The 24,273-nt window shown below is 37.1% G+C and overlaps 1 protein-coding gene across 1 annotated transcript in view; it reads right to left on the bottom strand.

Moving 5' to 3' along the window:
* CEP85L (centrosomal protein 85 like) overlaps positions 1 to 22,542 on the bottom strand; it is a 161,968-nt gene extending 139,426 nt beyond the window's left edge. Inside the window, exon 1 of the mRNA XM_032651320.1 lies at positions 22,152 to 22,542. Within this exon, the coding sequence (XP_032507211.1) occupies positions 22,152 to 22,224 (73 nt within the window). The 5' untranslated portion in view covers positions 22,225 to 22,542. The remainder of the gene's footprint in view (positions 1 to 22,151) is intronic.
* Positions 22,543 to 24,273: the final 1,731 nt, after the last annotated feature.

The raw sequence follows: 24,273 nt of genomic DNA, 5'->3' as shown, positions 1-24,273 counted from the left end.
TGCAGAAATAAAAAAAATCATGAGAGATTACTACAAGCAACTCTATGCCAATAAAATGGACAATCTGGAAGAAATGGACAAATTCTTAGAAATGCACAACCTGCCAAGACTGAATCAGGAAGAAATAGAAAATATGAACAGACCAATCACAAGCACTGAAATTGAAACTGTGATTAAAAATCTTCCAACAAACAAAAGCCCAGGACCAGATGGCTTCACAGGTGAATTCTATCAAACGTTTAAAGAAGAGCTAACACCTATCCTTCTCAAACTCTTCCAAAATATAGCAGAGGGAGGAACACTCCCAAATTCCTTCTACGAGGCCACCATCACCTTGATACCAAAACCAGACAAGGATGTCACAAAGAAAGAAAACTACAGGCCAATATCACTGATGAACATAGATGCAAAAATCCTCAACAAAATACTAGCAAACAGAATCCAACAGCACATTAAAAGGATCATACACCATGATCAAGTGGGGTTTATTCCAGGAATGCAAGGATTCTTCAATATACGCAAATCTATCAATGTGATAAACCATATTAACAAATTTAAGGAGAAAAACCATATGATCATCTCAATAGATGCAGAGAAAGCTTTTGACAAAATTCAACACCCATTTATGATAAAAACCCTCCAGAAAGTAGGCATAGAGGGAACTTTCCTCAACATAATAAAGGCCATATATGACAAGCCCACAGCAAACATCATCCTCAATGGTGAAAAACTGAAAGCATTTCCACTAAGATCAGGAACAAGACAAGGTTGCCCACTCTCACCACTCTTATTCAACATAGTTTTGGAAGTTTTAGCCACAGCAATCAGAGAAGAAAAGGAAATAAAAGGAATCCACATTGGAAAAGAAGAAGTAAAGCTGTCACTGTTTGCAGATGACATGATACTATACGTAGAGAATCCTAAAGATGCTACCAGAAAACTACTAGAGCTAATCAATGAATTTGGCAAAGTAGCAGGATACAAAATCAATGCACAGAAATCTCTGGCATTCCTATATACTAATGATGAAAAATCTGAAAGTGAAATCAAGAAAACACTCCCATTTACCATTGCAACAAAAAGAATAAAATATCTAGGAATAAACCTACCTAAGGAGACAAAAGACCTGTATGCAGAAAATTATAAGACACTGATGAAAGAAATTAAAGATGATACAAATAGATGGAGAGATATACCATGTTCTTGGATGGGAAGAATCAACATTGTGAAAATGACTCTACTACCCAAAGCAATCTACAGATTCAATGCAATCCCTATCAAACTACCACTGGCATTTTTCACAGAACTAGAACAAAAAATTTCGCAATTTGTATGGAAACACAAAAGACCCCGAATAGCCAAAGCAATCTTGAGAACGAAAAAAGGAGCTGGAGGAATCAGGCTCCCTGACTTCAGACTATACTACAAAGCAACAGTAATCAAGACAGTATGGTACTGGCACAAAAACAGAAAGATAGATCAGTGGAACAGGATAGAAAGCCCAGAGATAAACCCACGCACATATGGACACCTTATCTTTGATAAAGGAGGCAGGAATGTACAGTGGAGAAAGGACAGCCTCTTCAATAAATGGTGCTGGGAAAACTGGACAGGTACATGTAAAAGTATGAGATTAGATCACTCCCTAACACCATACACAAAAATAAGCTCAAAATGGATTAAAGACCTAAATGTAAGGCCAGAAACTATCAAACTCTTAGAGGAAAACATAGGAAGAACACTCTATGACATAAATCACAGCAAGATCCTTTCTGACCCACCTCCTAGAGTAATGGAAATAAAAACAAAAATAAACAAATGGGACCTAATGAAACTTCAAAGCTTTTGCACAGCAAAGGAAACCATAATCAAGACCAAAAGACAACCCTCAGAATGGGAGAAAACATTTGCAAATGAAGCAACTGACAAAGGATTAATCTCCAAAATTTACAAGCAGCTCATGCAGCTCAATAACAAAAAAACAAACAACCCCATCCAAAAATGGGCAGAAGACCTAAATAGACATTTCTCCAAAGAAGATATACAGAATGCCAACAAACACATGAAAGAATGCTCAACATCATTAATCATTAGAGAAATGCAAATCAAAACTACAATGAGATATCATCTCACACCAGTCAGAATGGCCATCATCAAAAAATCTAGAAACAATAAATGCTGGAGAGGGTGTGGAGAAAAGGGGACACTCTTGCACTGCTGGTGGGAATGTGAATTGGTTCAGCCACTATGGAGAACAGTATGGAGGTTCCTTAAAAAACTACACATAGAATTACCATATGACCCAGCAATCCCACTCCTGGGCATATACCCTGAGAAAACCATAATTCAAAAAGAGTCATGTACCAAAATGTTCATTGCAGCTCTATTTACAATAGCCCGGAGATGGAAAGAACCTAAGCGCCCATCATCGGACGAATGGATAAAGAAGATGTGGCACATATACACAATGGAATATTACTCAGCCTTAAAAAGAAATGAAATTGAGATATTTGTAATGAGATGGATAGACCTAGAGTCTGTCATACAGAGTGAAGTAAGTCAGAAAGACAAAGACAAATACCGTATGCTAACACATATATATGGAATTTAAGGGGAAAAAATGTCATGAAGAACCTAGGGATAAGACAGGAATAGAGGCGCAGACCTACTGGAGACCGGACTTGAGGATATGGGGAGGGGGAAGGGTGAGTTTTGACAGGGCGAGAGAGAGTCATGGACATATACACACTAACAAACGTAGTAAGGTAGATAGCTAGGGGGAAGCAGCCGCAAGGCACAGGGATATTAGCTCGCGGCTTTGGGGCAGCCTGGAGGGGTGGGAGGGGGAGAGTGGGAGGGAGGGAGACGCAAGAGGGAAGACACATGGGAGCACATGTATATGTATAGCTGATTCACTTTGTTATAAATCAGAAACTAACACACCATTGTAAAGCAATTATACCCCAATAAAGATGTTAAAAAAAAAAAAAAAAAGAGTTAGCATGCCACAACTAAGGAGCCCACCTGCCACAACTAAGACCCAGTGCAACCAAATAAATAAATAAATAAATATTAAATTGTTTTAAAAAAATAATAAAACCAGACCTGAAGCTATTTTCTACCATATTAATCCCAACATTAAAGTTCTAGTTCTAATAAAACATTATGCCAAATTATTATCTTTCATTTCTATTTATAATATAATATATAAATTAAGTTTGAGTTTTATAGATCTATCTATGAAGTATACAAGCAGCCTTAAAAGTCATATACATTTAAATTAACTCAAGCTTAAAAAATAGTGGCCAAAGAAACACTTCTACCAGCTCTGAGGTCTAGAACAACCACTTAAAACTTTGTAGATTCTAGACCTATCTCAGAATGGGACTTATCTTAATTCATCTGACTAAGCACTCACACATTAAAGCACCAGGTGAAGGCATTCTGTCGCCAGATCTGCTCTAACTCTGATTGTCTATAATCTGCACCAAAGATATTTTCTTTAAACAGCTCCTCAGGTAATAGTCCTTTAAATGAACTCAAAGTCCTATCTAAACCATTATCAAAAAGGGCAACCAGCCCACTACTTTCTCTCCCAAGTGCAAACCTATTAATTGGAGAAATTTTTTTAGGAATACTCAGAAAACAACATAAATAGGCTGGTAGTACATGGAAATGGCAAATAAAGATATGAAAAGATGTCCGACCTTACTAATAATGAGAGAAATGAAAAAGACAACAATGTTTTTATTTTTAGATTTTTAAATTATCATAACATTAAACACCACTGGCAAATATTTGAAATACCCATGTCAAACAAAGTGCGGAGAAAGTTCACACACTTTTGTAGGTATATAAACTGATAGAACCTTTCTAAATTAGGGCATCTGGAAACAGGTATCTAAATTTCAACATGTACCTAAATTTCAACATAAGACCTCCTACTAGGAATTTTTATAAAGAAGTAATAGAGAAGTATAAAAATATATAAGCACAAGGACAGTACTTTAATAATAAAAATAAATGCCTAGAAACAAAATATGTAAGTTAGTTGATAATCTTCAAGTGCTAAAAATAATTTTACTGACTTTTTTTTTAACATGTAGTGACATCCAAAATATTAAGTATGTGTGGGAGCAAAGCATTTGTATCACTACATATATAGTATGATTCCATGGTTAGGGAAGAGATTGTACATTTACATATATGGAAAAAGGAGCTTCCAGGGAGCTCTACGTCTAAATGTCAACATTGACTACAATGTTTTACTAAAGGAACAAATACATTACAGAACATTTACTCTATCACTAGGGATGATGACGATGATGATGATGATGATGATTATACACTATTATCTTCTGGGGAAAAATGCTGAAAATTACTTATATTGATTTGCAGATTACATCAACATTTGATTCTGAAAGGAACCAGCTATAGAGCAAGGTATGTAAATTCAACAGATTCCTGGTTAACAATTTTACAAAAGCTGCATAAAACCACTGAAATAAAGTAAAAACTCTTGCTTTTAGACAATATAATCATCTTGAGCAGTATAAAGTAGTATTACATGTTTAGGCCACACCACCTCCACCCCCATTTATTGTTAACAAATCTTGGCTCAAGGAAACCATTTGTAGATAAAAAGATATAATCCCCCCACCCCCCAGCCCCCCCACCCCCACACACACATACACACCAGTAACAGGGGGTAAAAGAAGAAAGAAAGAAAAAAAACACTGATAATGATATGGTGTTATTACCAGAAGCTGGGAAGATTTTCAATAATTAGTCTTAAATCATTAACTATTACCAAGAAGAATGGCTCAACAAAACTTTTTCTGAAGCTTTCTGAAGGTCAGACAGTAAGTATTTTCACCTTTGCAAGCCATTTGATTTCTATCAAAACTATCCAACTCTGTCACCATTGTGGTAAAGGCAGCAGTAGACAACAGAATGGGTATGACTGTGTTGCAATAAAACTTTATTTATAAAAACAGGTGACAAGCTAGATTTGATCCATGGGCCCTAGTTTGCAGACCCCTGATCAAGAGTAAAAACTTTTTCTAATAGATAAATATTCTCTAAAATCCATCTGACTCAAAATGAGTAACTTCAGCCAGCATGTTAATTCATTCCTTTATTCAGAAGAAATTCTAGTTCATCCTAGAGCACATACCACAGCAAGTCCTGCTGCTCTAAATCTGAAAATTCATCGGAGCATTACTGAAGTTATCTGAGGACTACCAACACCAACAACTTTTTTGGATTTCTTTTTCCAGAATAAACAGTCTCAGTTTGTAATAAGGAAGAAACTTTTGCATTCTATTACAAGTTAATCACTAAAGGGATGTTTCCTATAAGCTTAAATTATACATAATGGCCCATCTCTGGGAAACCTGCCTCCCAGGTAGTGAGCATTAAGGTGAAATACCTCTGTTTAGCTCACGCGAGAAACATCCTGACCAGGCCCACCTGTGAATGACTACAGGGAGGAAGAAATTAACACATCCCCTCCGGAGGCTGACCGGAACCAGGAAATGTTTGACTTTACTCCCTCCCCTTTTAGTATAAAAGAAGCCTGAATTCTAATGCAGGCAAGATGGTTCTTTGATGCATGAGCCCACCATCTTCTCAGTTTGCTGGCTTTCCAAATAAAGTCACTATTCCTTGCCCCGACAACTCATCTCTCAGTTTAACAGCCTGTCGTGCAGTGAGCAGTACGAGCTTGAACTCGATAACAAGTTGACCTGTATGGTTTATTTATTTATTTTTTGGGCCACTCCATGTGGCTTGTGAGATCTTAGTTCCCCAACCAGGGATTGAACCCAGGCCCTTGGCAGTGAGAGCACAGAGTCCTAACCACTGGATTGCAAGGAAATTCCCCTGTATGGTTCAAAACTCTTAGACAACATCAAACATAGTATGATGATTAATTTTATGTGTCAACATAACTGGACCATGGGGTGGCCAGATACTGGGTCAAACCCTATTCTGCATGTTTCTGTGAGGCTATTTTTAGGTGAGATTAATATTTAAATTGGTAGACTGAGTAAAGCAGATTGCCCTCCATATGTGGATGGGCCTCATCAAACCAGCTGAAGGTCTGAATGGAACAAAAGGTTGACCCACCCCCAATAAAAAGAGAATTTTTCCTGCCTAAAGGCCTTCAAAATAGAACATTGGCTTTTCCCTGTCTTTGGACTGGAAGTGAAACATCAGCTCTTCCTGGGTCTCAGGCCTGTCAGCCTTCAGAATAAAACTCCAACATCAGCTCTCCTGGTTCTCAGGCCTTCAAATTCAATTTTAAACTAAACCATTGACTCCCCTGGGTCTCCAGCTTGCTGACTCACACAGCAGATCTTGGGTCTTACCAGCCTCCATAATCACATGAACAAATTCTTTACAATAAATCTCTTCCTACAGATATATAGAGATAGAAAAAGAATATAAATACACATTTTTTTTCTCAAGTGCACATGAAACATTCTCCAAGACAGATCATGTCTTATGACACAAAATAAGTCTTACTACATTTAAGAAGATTTACACCATATCCAGCCGTCTTTTCCAATGACAATGGTATGAAATAAATCAATTAAAAGAAGAAAACAGAAAATTCTCAAATATGTGGTGCTTAAACAACATGCTCCTAAACCACCAATGGGTCAAAAAAGAAATCAAAAGGGAAATCAAAAAATATCTTGAGACAAATGATGGAAACACAACATAACAAAACTTATGGAATGCAAAAGCAGTTCTAAGAAGGAAGTTTGTAGTGATAAATGCCAACATTAAGAAAGCTCAAATGAACAATCTAACTTTACACCTTAAGGAACTAGAAAAAGAACAAACTAACCCCAAAGTTAGTAGAAGGAAGGAACTAATTTAGGATTCCGGGCTTTCACTACCGTGGCCCGGGTTCAGTCTCTGGTCAGGGAATTGAGATTCTGCAAGCTGCGTGGTGACACTAAAAAAAAAAAAAAAGTTTAAAGAAGGAAGGAAATAAGAAGAATCAGAGTGGAAATAAATGAAATATAGACTAAAAAGACAACTGAAAAGATCAATGAAACTAAAGCTATTTTGAAAAGATAAACAAAACTGACAAGCCTGAATGACTATGGGAAAAAAAAGTCTCAAATAAAATAAAAAAGGTGACATTACAACTGCTCACACAGAAATACAAAGGATCATAAGAAACTGCTATGAACAATCATAAGCCAACAAATTGGCCAACCTAGAAGAAATGAATAAATTCCTAGAAACATACAACCTACCAAGACTAAATCATGAAGACAAAGAAAGTCTGAACAGATCAATTACTAGTACAGATACTGAATCAATAATCAAAATCCTTTCAACAAAGATATGTCCAGGACCAAATGGTTTCACTAGGGAACGAATCCTACCAAACATTTGAAGAATTAATACCAATCCTTCTCAAACTCTTCCAAAAAATGGAAAGGGAGAGAATAATTCCAAACTCTTTTTAAGAAGCCATCATTACCCTACACTGGACACTACATTACCCAGACAAGGACACTACAAGAAAATCACAGGCTAATATCCCTAATAACATAGATACAAAAATCCTCAACAAAATATTAGCAAACCTAATTCAACAGCACATCAAAAGGACCATACACCATAATCAAATGGGATTTATTCCAGGGATGCAAGAATGGTCCAACATATGCAAATCAATAAATGTGATATACCACATCAACAACATAAAGCATAGACATCATATAAACTCAAAAGATGTAGGAAAGGTATTTGACAAAATTCAACATCCTTTCAAGATAAAACTGTCAACAAACTGGGTACAGAGGGAACATAACTCGACACAATAAAGGCCATATATGACTAGCCCACAGTTAACATCATACTCAACAGTGAAAAAGCTGAGGAACAAGATCAGGAACAAGACAAGGATACCTACTCTCACCAGTTTTACTTAATGAAGTACTGGAAGTCCTAGCCAGAGCAATTAGATAAGAAAAAGAAATAAAAGGTATCCAAATCGGAAAGGAAGCAGTAAAACTGTCTCTATTTGCATATGACATACTATATATGGAAAACCACCAAAAAACTGTTAGAACTAATCAGCAAATTCAGTTAAGTTACAGAATACAAAAATCAATACATAAAAATCAGTTATGTTTCTATATACTAACAACAAATTATTGAAAAGACAGATTAAGAAAACAATCCATTTACAATTGCATTGAAAAGAACACTAAGAAGTAAATTAAACCAAGGAAGTAAAATATCCACACATCAAAAACTATAATACCTTGAAATGAAAGAAACTGAAGAAGACACAAATAAATGCAAAGATATTTCATGCTCACAAATTGGAAGAATATTGTTAAAATGTCCATACTACCCAAAGTAAGCCACAGATTCAATGCAATCCCTATAAAAATTTCAATGGTATTTTTCACAGAAATAGAAAAAACAATGCTAAAATTTGTATAGAACCACAAAAGACCTTGAATGGCCAAATCAATTCTGAAAAAGAACAAAGCTGGAAGCATCAAACATCCTGATTTCAAACTATACTATAAAGCTGTAGTGATTAAAACAGTACTGTCACTAAATAAAGACTCACAGATCACTGGAATGGAACAGAGAGCACAGAAATAAACCCATGCATACACAGTGAGTTAATTAACTATCAGGGATCCAAGAATATACAAAGGGGAAAGGATAAATGGTGTTAGGAAAACGGAACAGCCGAAGGCAAAAGAATGAAACTGTTCCCCTATCTTACATGATACACAAAAATGAACTCAAAATGGATTAAAGATTTGAACATAAGACCTGAAACCATAAAACTCCTAGAAGAAAACATACAGGTATGCTCCTTAACATTGATCTTGCAATGATTTTTTTGGATTTTGACACCAACAGCAAAAATAAACAAATGGTACTATATCAAACTAAAAAGCTTTTGAATAGCAAGGAAAATCATCATAAAAAGAAAAAGAAAGGAACGAACGAACGAAGGAAGAAAGAAAAGAAAGAAAGAAAGAAAAGAAAAAAGAAAAGAAAAGGCAACCTATAGAATGGGAGAAAGTATCTGCAAACCATATATCCAATAAGGGATTAATATACAAAATATATAAAGAACAACTCAACAGCAAAAAAACACCCAAATAAACTATGGCCAAAGGGCCTGAATAGATATTTTTCCAAAGACACACACACACACACACACACACATACACACACACACACAAACACACACACACAATAGAATATTATGCTAAGTCTTAGCATCTAATGTAGAATATGATGACTATAGTTAACAACAGTTTTGTATACTTGAAATTTGCTAAGAGAATAAAACTTAAAAGTGTCCTCAACTTAAAAAAAAAGGAATTATGTGAGGTGATGGATGTGTTAATCAACTCTAATGAGAATCCTTTCTCAATGTATATATATATCAAAACATCACATTTACACTTCAATACATTACAATTTTATTTATCAATTATACCCCAATAAAGCTAAATTTAAAGAAAAGAATCCAACATTTGGGACAATGGGGCTATAGAATGTTCCTTAAGCATTATTTCTAATAAAGAGCTGTTACAAATAAACCAAAAGGGAGAAGGGAACACAATTTTGGCCATTAAAATAGTGAAGACCTAAAAGTATAAAATGTTTATATTGTCAATCTAAGTAAGAAATAAAATTTAATAAATCAGAAGTTCACAAATAACCTCAGATTTCATATTGTCTAGGAATTCTCTGAACTCTTTTTTTGCCTGTTTCTAGCTTAGCACTCACCATATCAAACTGAAGTTATCTGTGCCTGTATCTGTCCTCCTTCTACACTGTAGTAATAGTCATTGAGGGCAAGGACCATGTGTTCCAGATCTTACTCAGTGCTGCAGCCAGCATATAGTAAACATTCAAACAAACAAAAACTGCATAAAGCAACTGGAAAGAAATACATCAAAATACTACCTGTGGTTTTCCCTAGATGGTAAGATTACTGGTAATTTCTTTGACTTTTATGCTTTGTATTATTACTTTAATAATCAGAAAAATAAGCTTTATTTTTTTAATCCTTAAACCCCACCACTAATAAACCAAATAATTTGCTTATTAAGTACCTCTTAGTTATTCTATACCTGTGCTAAGTAACTATTAATGAAAGTCTTTGGAGATATGTTTTCTGGGAAATGGGTATACAACTTAGTTGGCCTAGTTTGGAACAAAATGCGTACTTTCTAACACATAAATCAAACTACCTTAACTTTTTTTAAATGTTTAAAAATTCAAAACTACAAATTAATGTTCACAAAATGAATTATATTTATACACTTAAAAGGAAAAAAATTTCTTCAAAGTAAAGAACTTAGAACAGACTGGTTCTTTGTTTTGGTTGATAGCTACAAGTCTGTTTCAATATCACAATTAATTTAGTCCAGTAGAAGAAAAAAATTATGAAGCTTTTTAAAGCTGTAGGAGAGTCTACCAGGGAAACACAGCAACTCATATACTTTGACAAAAGACCAGTGCAGTCCTTTTTCTAGGAAGGTATCCTCATCAAAAGAACTCTAGAAGAAGGAAGCATATAATAAGTCCAATCACATCAGACAAATCATTCGATCAATCAATGGGGAAAACATGTCCTATTCAGAACAGCATCTTATTCTTTTAAATCAGTAAGACATTTTAATTTGCTTATGATGGTATCACAATGATCTTATTTATGCTAAACTTTTCCTTTTAAAGGAATAGGCAATTCATTCAGGTTTCCCAAAATGACGAAATTATCTCTAGAAGGTGATCTCCTCTAGCCTGAATTCACATTTGTCTTAACCTTTAAATATAACTACTATTTTCTTAAAAAGATCCAATATTTTATGTGCCTAGAACACTGAAGATAATTAACAAAATGTCATGATTGAAATAACATTCTAATCTTTCATTTAGATTGAATGAATTCAATCTGAGAAGAATGACATGGCGTGTCTCTATTCAACATAATCCAGAATCACAAAGCAGTCAGAATTAGACACGAATATGTTTACCAGGTGATACAAGGAAAATTTTCTCACACAATAGTTATAAGACTACACTACTAAAAGGGAATTACTCAATTTCTAGATATGTAAAAAAAAAACAAACTTTAAGGCTCAGTAATCTCTGAAATAAAGTATTACCTAGGTCCTATCATATTAGAGCAACTGAATGACTGTGTAGAATCCGCTCTCTCTAGAACAAAGATGCATTTCTGCAAGAACAGCAAAGATTCCCAAGACACCATACATTGGGACTTCTCTTTGGAAGGCAGTATGTTACATTTTTTAATACCAGTTTCAATAATTTTAAATAGAATACTGAATGCCCAGGGATAACTTATTTAATAATTACTAATATTTCTCACATTGGAAAAACAGGAAGATTAGCATCAAATGAATAAGTAACCTATTATATTTTATTTTATTTCTGAAGCTTTTTTTCTAAATTGGAAGCAAAAATGCATACAACATCAAGTCTTCCACAATATGCTAACATAATTGTAACTGTACTTAGAAGAACTAATCTTATTGAATTTTTAAAATGACAATGCTAAGCCAAAAAAATAAACAACACCATTGACAAAGCAGATTTATAGTTGTAAATAAAAAGCTGAATATACAATACAAACTATGAATACAAATTATGGTGTTTTTTAAAATGCAGGTTATCACCCATTCAGTGCACTGAGACCAACCTTTTTTAATAAAATAAAACAGAAAAAAAAGAAAATATCAAATCATATTTACCCTTATTTGACATAAGATACACAAATCTCACAATATAACATCTCTGAAATGTTAACAAGGACATCTCTGAAATGTTAACAAGTACTTCTCCTCTAAGTTCAGAACAGTAGCCTTCAAACTGCCCCAATTCTATCAATAGAAACCAAGTTAAAAAGAAATAAATGCAGGGAATACAACAACAACAAAAATCTCTTTTCCTTAACTCATACACCTAATCCATTTCTGAAACTCTTCAGTCCATTTCAGAAGTATTCACTGAATTAGTTCTCTCCTCTTCTTCCCACTGTCACAGATCATATGTCTTTTGGCTGAACTGCTGCACAGATGTCCTGCTGGAGTAACTCTGCCCAAGCCAGCCTCTACCCTACTATCAGAAAATATATTTACGTCATTCTTTTGCTTAAAACTCAAATTCCTTAACTTTGGCAAAGTTCTTCACCAGCTGGCAACCTCATTTTCTAAGACTTTACAATCCTACCCCTCCCACGTCAGCTCCTCTACACTCTGTAGCTGCACATACCTAACCACTGCCTCCAAACAGATCAGGTTCTTTCGTTGACTCCAAGCTATTTCTCTTCTCTCTCTTCTTTAAGAGTCCTGATTCAGAATTAACTTGCTCTAAATGTTTTCTCTGATTTCTCCAGGTGGTATTAAAATAACTACTACTTTGTGCTCTCCCAATATATCACTCAAAATACCATAACAGCATTTACTAAATTATATTAACCCATATGTATATGACTTTCTTCTTCCTCACCAAAAGGCAACATTTTTAGTCTCTAGCACAGAGCTGCACAGTTAAGACAGGGTCTCAATAAATGTCTCAATAAATGTAGTCATTATAATGTAGTCATTATAACTACTGGGTACCCAATAAATGTTCCTGGCATAAAATTAAAATTTTGGAAGCTTTATAATTAGATCTTAAAAATAGTCTTTGTTTTAGAAGGATTAAAACAGGGTGTTTTTTTGTTTGTTTTGTTTTTGGTTGTTGTCTGTTTGTTTTAAAATCCAGGAGATTTTAAACTATCCCTTGAGCCAGTTTGCATTTAAGTATCTATTTAAAGATCAGTAAATATTTTCCAATGCAGATAAAAACAAACAAACAAAACAATAAAACACTAATAATTATAAGTGATTTGAAAAGCTGTTGGCCAAAATTCCTAATAAATGTGGGAAAACAATTTTCAATAGCGTCAAAAGGCACAAAAAAGTCACCCAAAAATTAAACAGAACATTAAAACACAAGAAAAATATTCACATTAATAGTAATCAGGAAAACAAAAACAGAAAATTTTGTACTACACTAGAAAATACCTAGCTAAAGTGAAAGAAACATAATATAGAGATATTTATGTTATTCATCCTACTCTTCTACTTCATTTCAGTACTGTTTATCTCTAGGGTAAGTGACTCCAATAGTTTTACTTTTTCTTTAATTATAGAATTAATAGTATAGCTTAGTGGAAAAGAATATGGACTATGAAACTAGACTGCTTGGGTTCAAGTTCTGTACCACTCTTATAAGCAGTGAGATCTTGAGTAAGTCACTTAGCCAATCTGTGCCTCAGTTTCTTCATATGTAAGAAGAGAAAAAAAATTATAGTATCTATCCTATAGGGCTGTTGTGATAATTAAATGAATTAATATGTAAAGATATTTTTTAAAGTGCCAGGCATAAAAACAGACACAATAGATCAATGGAACAGAATAAAGGGCCCAGAAATAGTCTCTTCAATAAATGGAATTGAGAAAACTGGACAACCACATGCAAAAGAATGAAACTGGACCTTATCTTACACCATACATGAAAATCAACTCAATGGGTTAAAAATGTAAGACTTGAAACCGTAAAACTCCTAGAAGAAAACACAGGGGTAAGCTCCTTGACATCAGTCTTGGCAATGATTTTTTTGGATTTGACACCAAAAGCAAAGGCAACAAAAAGTAAAAATAAAAAGTATACTACATCAAACTAAAAAACTTCTGCACAGCAAAGGAAACCATCAACAAAATGAAAAGGCGATCTGCTGAATAGGAGAAAATATCTGCAAGTCATCTATCTTATAAGGGGTTAATATCCAAAATGTAGAAGTAAATGATGCAACTCAATAGAAAAAAAACAATCTGATTAAAAAATGGGGAGAGGAACTGAAAAAACATTTCTCCAAAGAAGACATACAAACGGCAACAGGTACATGAAAAAGTGCTCCACATCACTAATTAGCAGCGAAACGCAAATCAAAACCACTGAGATAGCACTTCATACCTGTTAGAATGGCTATTATTAAAAAGACAAGAAATAACAAGTGTTTGCAAGAATGTGGAGAAAAGAGGAAACTTGTACACTACTGGTGGGCATGTAAATTGGTGCAGCCACCATAAAACAGTATGGAGGTTACTCAAGAAACTAAAAATAGAACTATCACATGATCCAACAATCCCACTTCTAGGCATATACCCAAAAGAAATGAAATCACTATCCCAAAGGGATACCTGCATCCCCCATGTTCACTGCTGCACTATTTACAACAGCCAAAACACAGAAACAACCTAAGGGTCCATCAACAGATGGATGACTAAAGAAAATGCATTTGTACAGAATGGAATATTATTCAGCCATAAAAAGAAGAAAATCCTGTTGTAACATGAATGGACCTTGAGGGCATTACAATAAACGAAATATGCCAGACAGAGAAAGACAAATACTGTATGATCTCATTTATATGTAGAATCTAAAAACAAACAAACTCATAGAGACAGGGAACTGACTGGTGGCTTCCAGGGGCAGGTGGTGGGAGGGTGGGGGTTTGAAACAGGTGAAGGTGGTCCAAAAGTACAAACTTCCAGATATAAGATAAATAAGTTTGGGGATATAATGTACAGCATGGCGACTATAGTTAACAATACTATACTGTATATCTAAAAGTTACTAAAATTAGTAAATCTTTAAAGTTCTCATCACAAGAAAAAAAAAACAACTACGTGTGGTGATGGATGTTAACTAAACTTATTATGGTAATCATTTTGCAATATATACATACAGCAAGTCATTATATTGTACACCTTAAACTAATACAATGTTATATATCAATTACACCTCAATCAAACTGGAAAAAAATCTACCTCAATCTAAGTTAATTGGCTTTCTTGCATTTAAGGATTTAAATCGAATTTTAAGTAATCAACACCTAGTATTCTTTGCTTTCTAAATATAAAAAAGAAATCTGGAAGTTCATTAACTATTACTATTAAAACTACTTATTAGTACTATTATTACTAAAATTAATAAAAATAATTTTTTAAAATATTACCACAAAAGGTATAAGACTATAGTCTTCAGATGTGATTCTAAATGTCCTTACTTTCAATTTGAGTATAACAAGGAAGAGTTTTAAACTAGGTTGGTTCAGGTGGAGGTTAAAATTAACTCAATTAAGAACAATGATCAGATGGATAAATAAGTGGTTCACCTTTCACATAAAAAGTATGAATTCAAACCAGTGACATTCACTCATGATATAAAACAAGGAACTCAAGAGCGTCAGGGTAGCAACCAACAAAGGTAAGACCATCTCCTTCTATGAAAAAAATCATGTGCCTGTTGGTTTCAATATGTGGAGAGGCCAAAGATTCCTATCTTATACTCTGGTTACATGAAATACTGTATTCAAAAGAGTATTTGGTAGCTATTTGGAATGAGGGCCACATATTTAATTTAGTCTCTCATAAGCCTTTGTTTCTGTTTATAAACTGGAAAAAAATGAGGTATGATAAAAACTAATAAGAGGTTTTTTTAATAAAACCACTACAAACGTGAGGGAGTATAACAAGTCGTATTCCAGAGGGGTTTACCTTTGTCTTTGAATATAACTATTTCACAATATCAATTAATAGAGAAAATATTCTACATGGTAGCAAATTATGTCCAAACTTAAGAAGGATCATCAGCCCAGGAAGAAATAAAAGCACCAATAAAAATAAACATTCCTAAATAAAGTTGTTAAGACCTAATGCTGCTAGACCTAATGAAAATTCACATAGCCACTGACCTCCAAAGAAAGCAGAGTAAGCTCATTATTTCTCAATTAGCCTTTTGTTTTCTGATACTTAGGAGCCTAAGTGCTTTACATAATACATTTAAATGCCAAAACGAAAACAAAACTTTAGTTTTAAAACACTCCAAAATAAAGTTTTGAGAAAATTTATAAATAACACCCCTAATTTAAAAACTTAACTTCTAGTTAAACTTTTCAGTACATTATTCCTAAAATGAGATGGGATGCTCAGAATTAATGAAAAAGCTTCAGTAATGTCATGACAAAGCAATGTATATTGATTATGATCAATAAACACACAATATCTGCCTCTACAAGACAGTGAAAGCACCTCATAGAAAACTTTAAACTTTACATGAAATGTAGTCCAAATTTTTCATCCCATTCTCTTTCAGAAGGTTAACTAAAAACTAGAGTTCACTTCAGAACTCTGAACTTTTAGTGTTAAGACAGCATCAATAAAGCAATGAAGACATCTACTATGTAAAGAGACATATACTATGTAAGCAATGAAGACATCTACTATGTAAACAAAGTTCCTGATTTTGAATCTACTATCTTTAAAGTAATTTAAAATCTCTTTAAAGTAATTTAAAACCTTACACCAGTTCAGATGCCCTAGGCAGAATCCTATAGTCAAGACTCAGTGACTGTTCAATGTAAGGCATCCCAGGAGACACCACCGCTAGTTTTAAAACTGAATGTCCCAGGCAAACCCAGATAGTTGGTCGCCCTAGCTTGAGAGGTGGTAAGGGCAAAGAAAGCAACCCAAACACTCACTGAGAACTTAGGTACCAATTCTATGTAATAAAATGTGCAGACTCGATTAGAGAATCTTTAATCCCTACTAGTTTTAACTTTTTAAGTCTCTCACTGGAAGTATGCAGTGGCACTGGTCCATCCTCTTCTGTCTCGTCTTACATGGTCTCTTGGAAGCATGCGGCTCTGGGGGTGAAGACTCCTTCCTCAGTCTCCTCTCCTCTGGAACACCACACCCTGCTGGGTGCACTCCTACTTCACTGGCTGCTCCTTCTCAGTCTCTTTGGATGGCTCCTCCTCCTCTATCTGCCCAGAAGACGGTAACCTCTGCTGCCTTCTCCATACTCTACGTGATCACGTTTAGGCATCATTTAGACACAGCTAACTCTCAAAATCCCTACCTCCACCTTCCCACCTCCCCACTGAGATACAGACTTGTATACCCAACTTCTCACCTGAACCTCTAAAATGCATCTCAAACGCCACACGGCTAAAACAGGACCCTTAATTCCACTTACCTTCCTCACATTCCTCCACACCTCAGAAAACGGCGCCGCCATCCATTATAATTACTGAAGCCCCAACTAAGACATCATCTTTGATTCCTCCTTCCTTCATTTACCACCCCCAAACCATCAGTAAATACTGTCAGCTTTATTTCTCGAGTATATTCCAGACCCATTCTGTTCTCTCCAATCCGATCTTACCACTCTGATCCAAGCCATCATCTCTCACCCAATCACCGCAATGACCTATTAACCGGCTTCCCTACTGCCAATCTTTCCCCCACTGCGCCACACTTTCTTCCCCCACAAAACAGCCAGGAGTGATCTATAAACACCAAGGACAGGGATATCTACTTCATCTCCCCAGGACACAGAACACAGAACGAGGTTTGCCTCACAGTAACACTCAGTGTGCTGAGCGAAAGAATGAACAGTCGTCTCCCCTACCCACCCACAGCTGCCTTCCCCTCACACAGAAAAGAACCCCAAATTCTTACTAATTCTTACGATGCCTTACATCGGGCCTCCCTCACCTCATATCCCTACTCACTGTGCTCCAGACTCACTGACCTCTGATATTCCTCAAGCTCCCCAAATTCATTTCCACCTTGGAGCTGTTTCTATACGCTCTGCCTGGACACTCCTGCCCTCATGTCTGGCTCCTTCTCATCATTCAGGTCTCAGAGCAATGCTACCTCCTCAGGGAGGCCTTCTCTACCCAGCTCTACCCACACCATCTCACCAGCTCCCTTTTCTTCACAGTACTTAATATCAGCTGAGTTATCTTGTTAGTTTACTTACAGACTGTTTCCTCCCTACTAGAACGTAAGTTCCCTTAGAGCTGGGACCCTACCTTTCTTGTTCAATGATGTATCCCCAGCGCCTAGTACAATGCCTACCACACAATGTTTACTGAAAGAATGACTCATATTTACCAAGTACTTATGTACGTGCCAAGCACTATGCTAGGTAACAACAATGAATTTTTTTTAATTAAAGAAAAATAGAAAGTGCAAGTAAAATATTAGTATGAAGAGCAATTTGATGTTCTTTTACGTTGATCAGTCCCGTTCTTAAAATGAATAACCTTATACAATAAATTCCACTTTGTAGAATATTATTTTGCCAGTGTAAAATATATATATCCTTAAGTAGTAACAATAATTAGTATTTCATTGTAGCTTTAGAAGTTATCTAAATGATCACATTGTTCATTTTTTAATATACAATTTGAAGGAACTAATTAAGCTATAACTCAGTAAAATCTGAGAGCCTTCATTTCTTCATCTTTTTCTCAGAGTACAAATATACACATTTCATCCACTCAGAAAACTCAAGACTGTGTAAAAACTTTCTGTTCTCAACATACAGAAACATTCACAACGGAGGCTGAACTCACCATTTACTGTCTGGCCTCAGATTAATTTACCAGCTTCATTCAAGCCAAGAAGCTATCAGTAATAATCAGGTTCATTTCACAAAAGTCATCACTAAAGTTGAGATTCACCCCTCATCCCCCAAAGCCTATTATAAAAGAACACGTCCAAATGAGTTTAGGCAGAAGAGTTATGTTTCATTGTTATCAGAGTACCTTTGGGTCCATTTAATTCAGAACCACAGAAAAACTTTGTATTTGACATAATCATACCAGCTACTACCACCAGAATTATCACATCACTAAACACCTTATGGCCAGGAATCAACTAGGAAAAGGCAGATTTAAAGCTTGAGGCACTGAACAAATGACACTTCTTCAGATCATGTAAGTATTTTCTATAGCATTTTCTTTTCAGCACACTTGAAAACTATCATATCCTACCTCCAAATGTTTTAGAGTTAAATGTATTAATATTTTGAAAGTATGATTTATAAAAAAGAACAAATTCAGTATACCTAAGTATAAGTACTCAAAATATCCCCACATCATACTAGATTTTTAAAACCTAAGGGAAATACATCTATCTTTCATCCAAATTTGAAACTATTATACATTTTGAATAACAGGATCTTCTCAAATGCACTCAACCAAATGCATAAAAGACATAACATTTGTTCTATTTAAAATTAGCTTTCTAACCACACTTGCCAATTGAAAAAAAAAAAGGAGGGGGAGGGGGCCTTTTGTTTGATCTTTGTATGGACATATAAGAAAATATTCATTTTATTTTCATTTATAACAATTATCTCTGTAAAGCTGAAAAACTGTGGGTAAAGCCAAAACAAAATTAAATCCTAAAGAAAAGGTCAAAAGTTCAGTATTTTCCAAACCACGCTAATTAGTCCCACTTGTTTTAACTGCTATTACCTTAAAAAGAAAGTTTTCTCCAATTTTTTAGAACACTGGTTCTACATTACCTTTGGTTTTCCCTTTAGTTACATAACTGTATAAACAAACCAGTTTTAGGACACCTAGAATTAACCCACTTACTGAGACAAACTCATTTAAATACCAGAAATAATTTACATATCTCAGTCTTCACACCGGCCATCAAAACCAAAATGATTGCTGATAAATTCAATCAGAAGACTGGTTCCTTCTGCTTTCAGAAAAGCTCTAAAATCACTCAAGGTAGTCAAAAGATAATACTGGACAGTGTTTCAAATATATAAATTCCCTTTAAATTCTAAGAAAAAATGCCTACATGAACCAATTCAGAGGTCATTATCTTGACCTTCACCGTCTGCTCATTTGCTAAAGAAACCACACAAGTTTTTCATCTAAGGTATAAATTTTTAAACTAAAAAAATTTTAAAGATTTGCTTGGCTCAAGAAGAAAATAAACATAATTATATCACTATTCTGTAAAAGTAATCTATTCTCAGCATATAGCTGAAAAAAAAATTTTATTGGAAAGGCATGTCCTGACTTACCAAAGGTTTATCACTGTCAAAGGTTAGATAAAATATATTTGTTGTAAAGATATACTGTCCAAATTTATTAAAATTGGGTAGTACTTATAAAGTATCTTCTTCCACTATATTCTTTGTCACAACAAAGGTTTAGAGGATACAATATAACCTCAAAGTCCTTCCTTCAGTTAATTAAAAATTTCTAAGCACTATGATGTTTTCTTCTTCATAGAAAACAGTGGAAAAATGGATACAATGCTTGAGGAATATTAAGCCTTCAAACATGTTATTATTACAAATAAAGTTTAAGAGGTTAGGTTACAAAGACATTACAGATGGCTTCTGACATGTACAGATAAACTGAAACCATTCCCTCCAGCCTCTAGGGATAATGAAGTACCTTCTCATTCACTGAAGTTACTTTGATTGCAGAGTTTGTAAGCACCCAGTGAGCATCAAAAACCTCTCAAGTGCTGTCTCCTCTTCTTAGGACAAATGGTATACATTTCAGAGAAAATAATTTCCTACTTATATGATTTTTTTTACTAAACTCATGCCTACGTTCAATTCTATTATTTCTAAAAGTGTTGCAGGACCAAATTTAAGAGAATGATTTCAAATCTAACTCTGGATTTTAAAATTTTTATGTCTAGATCTAACGTACAGTATGCTACTACAGTTAACAATACTGTATTGTATGCTTGAAATGCGTTAAGAGGGTAGACCTTAAAGTTTTCTCACCAAATACACGACACAAAAAGACGGTAACTATGAGGTGATGGATATGTCAACTAGTTTGAGTGTGGAGATCATTTCACAATGTGTGTGTGTGTGTGTGTGTGTGTGTGTATATCAAAACCAAGTTGCACATATTAAATGTATCTATCAATACAATTTCTATTTGTCAATTACACCCTAAATGAAGATGACAAAATTATATATGTCTAAAAAAAAACCCCACATCACAAATTTCTAAACTATCACAGAGTTGCATTATTTGAAATTTTAATAGAAATCTGAGTTTGTGCCTGATATTTTTTAAATAGCAAAAATACTAACAACAAAAAACCACTTCCAAATGCTTCTGCTTTTTTGTTTCTCAAACAGCTTTGAAAATGTATACCAAAATGTCAGTTACACAAGTAGAGCTCATTTTGGGTAACAAGGTTACTTAATAGGAGTCCTAGAAGCACCTAAAGTTGTAGGAAAATCTTTGTGTAAGTACATATGGCGGTTTTTTTCTGGATAAATGATCCATATAACTTGCAGCTTCTCATGGGGGGTTCAAAATTCAATTAAGATTAAAGTGCGTGAAAGAACCGTCAACGTCAGATAACTTGTCACAGGCAACCCAAGCCTTATTTTTTATATCACAAATTAGGGGACGATTTATCCTAATTTGGCGGCTCCTACACAACTTTTAAGTGATAAAAGGCATGAAATGGCTGTGCGTTACAAACAGCTCTCTTCACACACCCAACGCGGCAAACCCCCAATTTTCCTTGAGAGGGCCAGGGACAGGCAAACGGATTAACACCCCTATTGCTCAAAGATCGACTGGCTTTGGCAGGACATGTCCTCCAGAGAGAGCTGCTGGGCGGTGACCAGGTCGCAGTGAGGGGCAGGACCCCTCGGCGGGCACTTGCAGCCAAGGCATCACCAGCAGCCTCCTTCCGCCCCCAAACGCGCCCTAAAGTAGGGTGTGTGGACGCGGCTGCAGCAGATCCCGGTCCCTCTGGCGCGCGCTGCGCGGCCGCCGCTGCAGCACGGTCGCAGCGACCTTCCCGCCCGGGGCTCCGTGAGCCCCGTTACCCACGTCGGCCACACACCCCACGAGAAAAAGGGAGGAGGACGCACAACAAAGCCTAACCCGAGAAGGCCCAAGCAAGCTGTAAGTTGGGGCGCCCGGGCTGCGGCCCGAGGAGGAGCGGCCCGGACACCGAGCCGCGCCGAGCCGGTGTGCCGCGATGCAGGGCGGACAGGGCCGGGGACGCGGGGCGCCAGAAGTCAGCCCGCGGGACCGGGCGTCAGCAGCCGGGAAGAAGCCGGGCTGGCGGGCCGGCGAGCGGCGTCGGGGGCGGGCGGCCAGGGGGAAACCAGGCCTGAGGAGGGAGGGGAGCGTTGGCGGGGTCCAGAGGCGCCGCGGTCGGCCGCGACCCCCACCCCAGCCGGGGGCCTGTCCCGTTACTTACCCGCCGGGAAGCTGCGGGCTCCGCCGGGGCTGTCCCGGCCGCCGGCCTCCGGGGCCAGGAAGCGCCCCCACATCGCGGGCGGGAGCGCCGAGTGGGCCGGGGGCGCCCGACTCCCCACGTCCGTCCTCCCTGCCTTCGCCTCCGGCGGCGGAAACTTGTCCGAAGCCTGGGCCGCTGCGGCACCGGCGGGGGGACCAGCGGGCGGGCTGGTTAACGGCCGATCAGCGACGGGCGGGGAGCGCAGGGGCCGGATTCGCCGCGGCGGCAGCTGCCATGGTCGAGCCGGCTCGGTTGAGGCCCGGGCCGGGGAAGCGGCGCCTCTGCGATGTCGGCGACTCGGTCCCCGGCTGCGCCCAGCCTCAGAGGCTCCAGGCGAAGTTGCAGCTGCGGCTTCTCTCCGCCCCGCCTCCGCTGGGGGAGCCCGAACCCGAGCCGGCGAGGGGCGGGGCCTGGTGGGGGCGGGGCATCGGGCGCTTACAAACGGCGTGCGCGGCGCCGGGCGGGGCTGCGGACCGGTACCAGTGGGTACCTTTATTCCCCTTTTCTCCGCAGGTGGCGAATAGTCGCTCGGACACACCAGCGGCATTCCTCCTTCCCCATCCCCGCGCCCAGCGAGATGAGGAGAGGGAGGAAACTTGGCCCCGGGCCTCGTCTTTTGGTTCCCCTCCCCCCCAACCTTGGGTAATCCCTCAGGGCCTGCAGGGCCATATCTCAGAGAAGGGCGTGGAAGACCTGCCCTTCCATAAAGACTGCTTGTGATGAAAGAGGTTTCCTCGGGAGGGGCTGAGGGACTCCCAGTCTCATTTGGGATTGGGATTAAAGTTGTCATCATGCATTTCATAAGAATCGTTTATAGATCACTGTGGAGGATAGAGAAGTAGTCATTTTCCTCAACTCGCAAATTCAATGCCTGGGTGTGGGGTGGGGGGAGAGAACAGGTACCAAAATATCTACGACACGGAGACATGCGCAGAAAAAAGCAGAAAAGCCCCAAGGTACTCAGTACCAGAAGGTTCAGGGAGGGGCAGTAAATTTTAATCTAGTAGCCCAATGTTTCAGATAAGCAATCAGAAAGGAGTGAAAATGGCACGAAAGTGTGTAATGGGAGTGTAACTGCCTTACACCCTAAACCTTCACGTTCCTCCTCTGCCTGGTCAGTTCCCACCCCTCACCTGAACCCATAGTACAGGAGCAGGTATCCTGAGAAGGAAAAAAGGGTGCAGCAATCTCTTTTTAAATCTTACTTCTCATGGGCAATATTTATAATCCTTCCAATATTTAGATCTAAAATAGTGCATTTAATAAATATTGGTCGGGCACTGTAGAAGGAGGTGAGCTCTGCGCATGGCCGATGAATCAGGTAAACCAGAAAGCAGGTCCCTAACCCTCAACAGGCTTTGAGTCCAGTGATGCTTTTTCCTGTTTTGGATGTTTGCTAACAAAGGCCTCATATTTGTATTTAAGCACCCTGTAATTGGGAAATACTGCTTAAAACTTTTAGAGGTTAAATTACATCTAGGTGTATAACCTATCACTTACCACAGCTGTTTTGTAATTTATCAGATTGCAGTTTTACATTTAGGGTCCCCTGGGTACAGTTCCACTTATTTCTCCAAATCATGAGCAATTGGCCAAGGGTCAACTGTTTCTAAGGATAGAAAGTGATAGAAACATGAAAAAAAAAATGTGACTGGTTCCTTTCTGTGATTTAAATGTACATTAGTTCATGTAATATGACACATGCATAGTATAGGTTCAAAAAGAAACCTAAAAAAGTAAATTCTAAAATGAATTATCAGAAGCTATAGAACCAGATGAAAGTATCCTTTTTTTCATGATTTATACTTACCATACTCTCATATTAGGTATAGCATTTATTAAATACCAAACTTTTTCTACACAGTTCCAAGAAATGTATGAACTATTGCAGATATATCTCAATCCTTTGTGAGTTTAATATGTACTATTGTTATTCCAAAACTCTGCCTACTTCCATTCAATTCTAAGCAGTGTTTTTAAAAAATCATTTACTCAGGTTTTCTACATGTTTTTGTCAAACTGAAGGGCATGCCACTATATACACCAAAAAAGTATGTGTGAAGCTGAGACTATGTAAAATATT

Source organism: Phocoena sinus, chromosome 12, assembly GCF_008692025.1.
Source record: "Phocoena sinus isolate mPhoSin1 chromosome 12, mPhoSin1.pri, whole genome shotgun sequence".
NCBI lineage: Eukaryota > Metazoa > Chordata > Mammalia > Artiodactyla > Phocoenidae > Phocoena > Phocoena sinus.
This window is presented reverse-complemented; position numbering and strand designations above follow the sequence as displayed.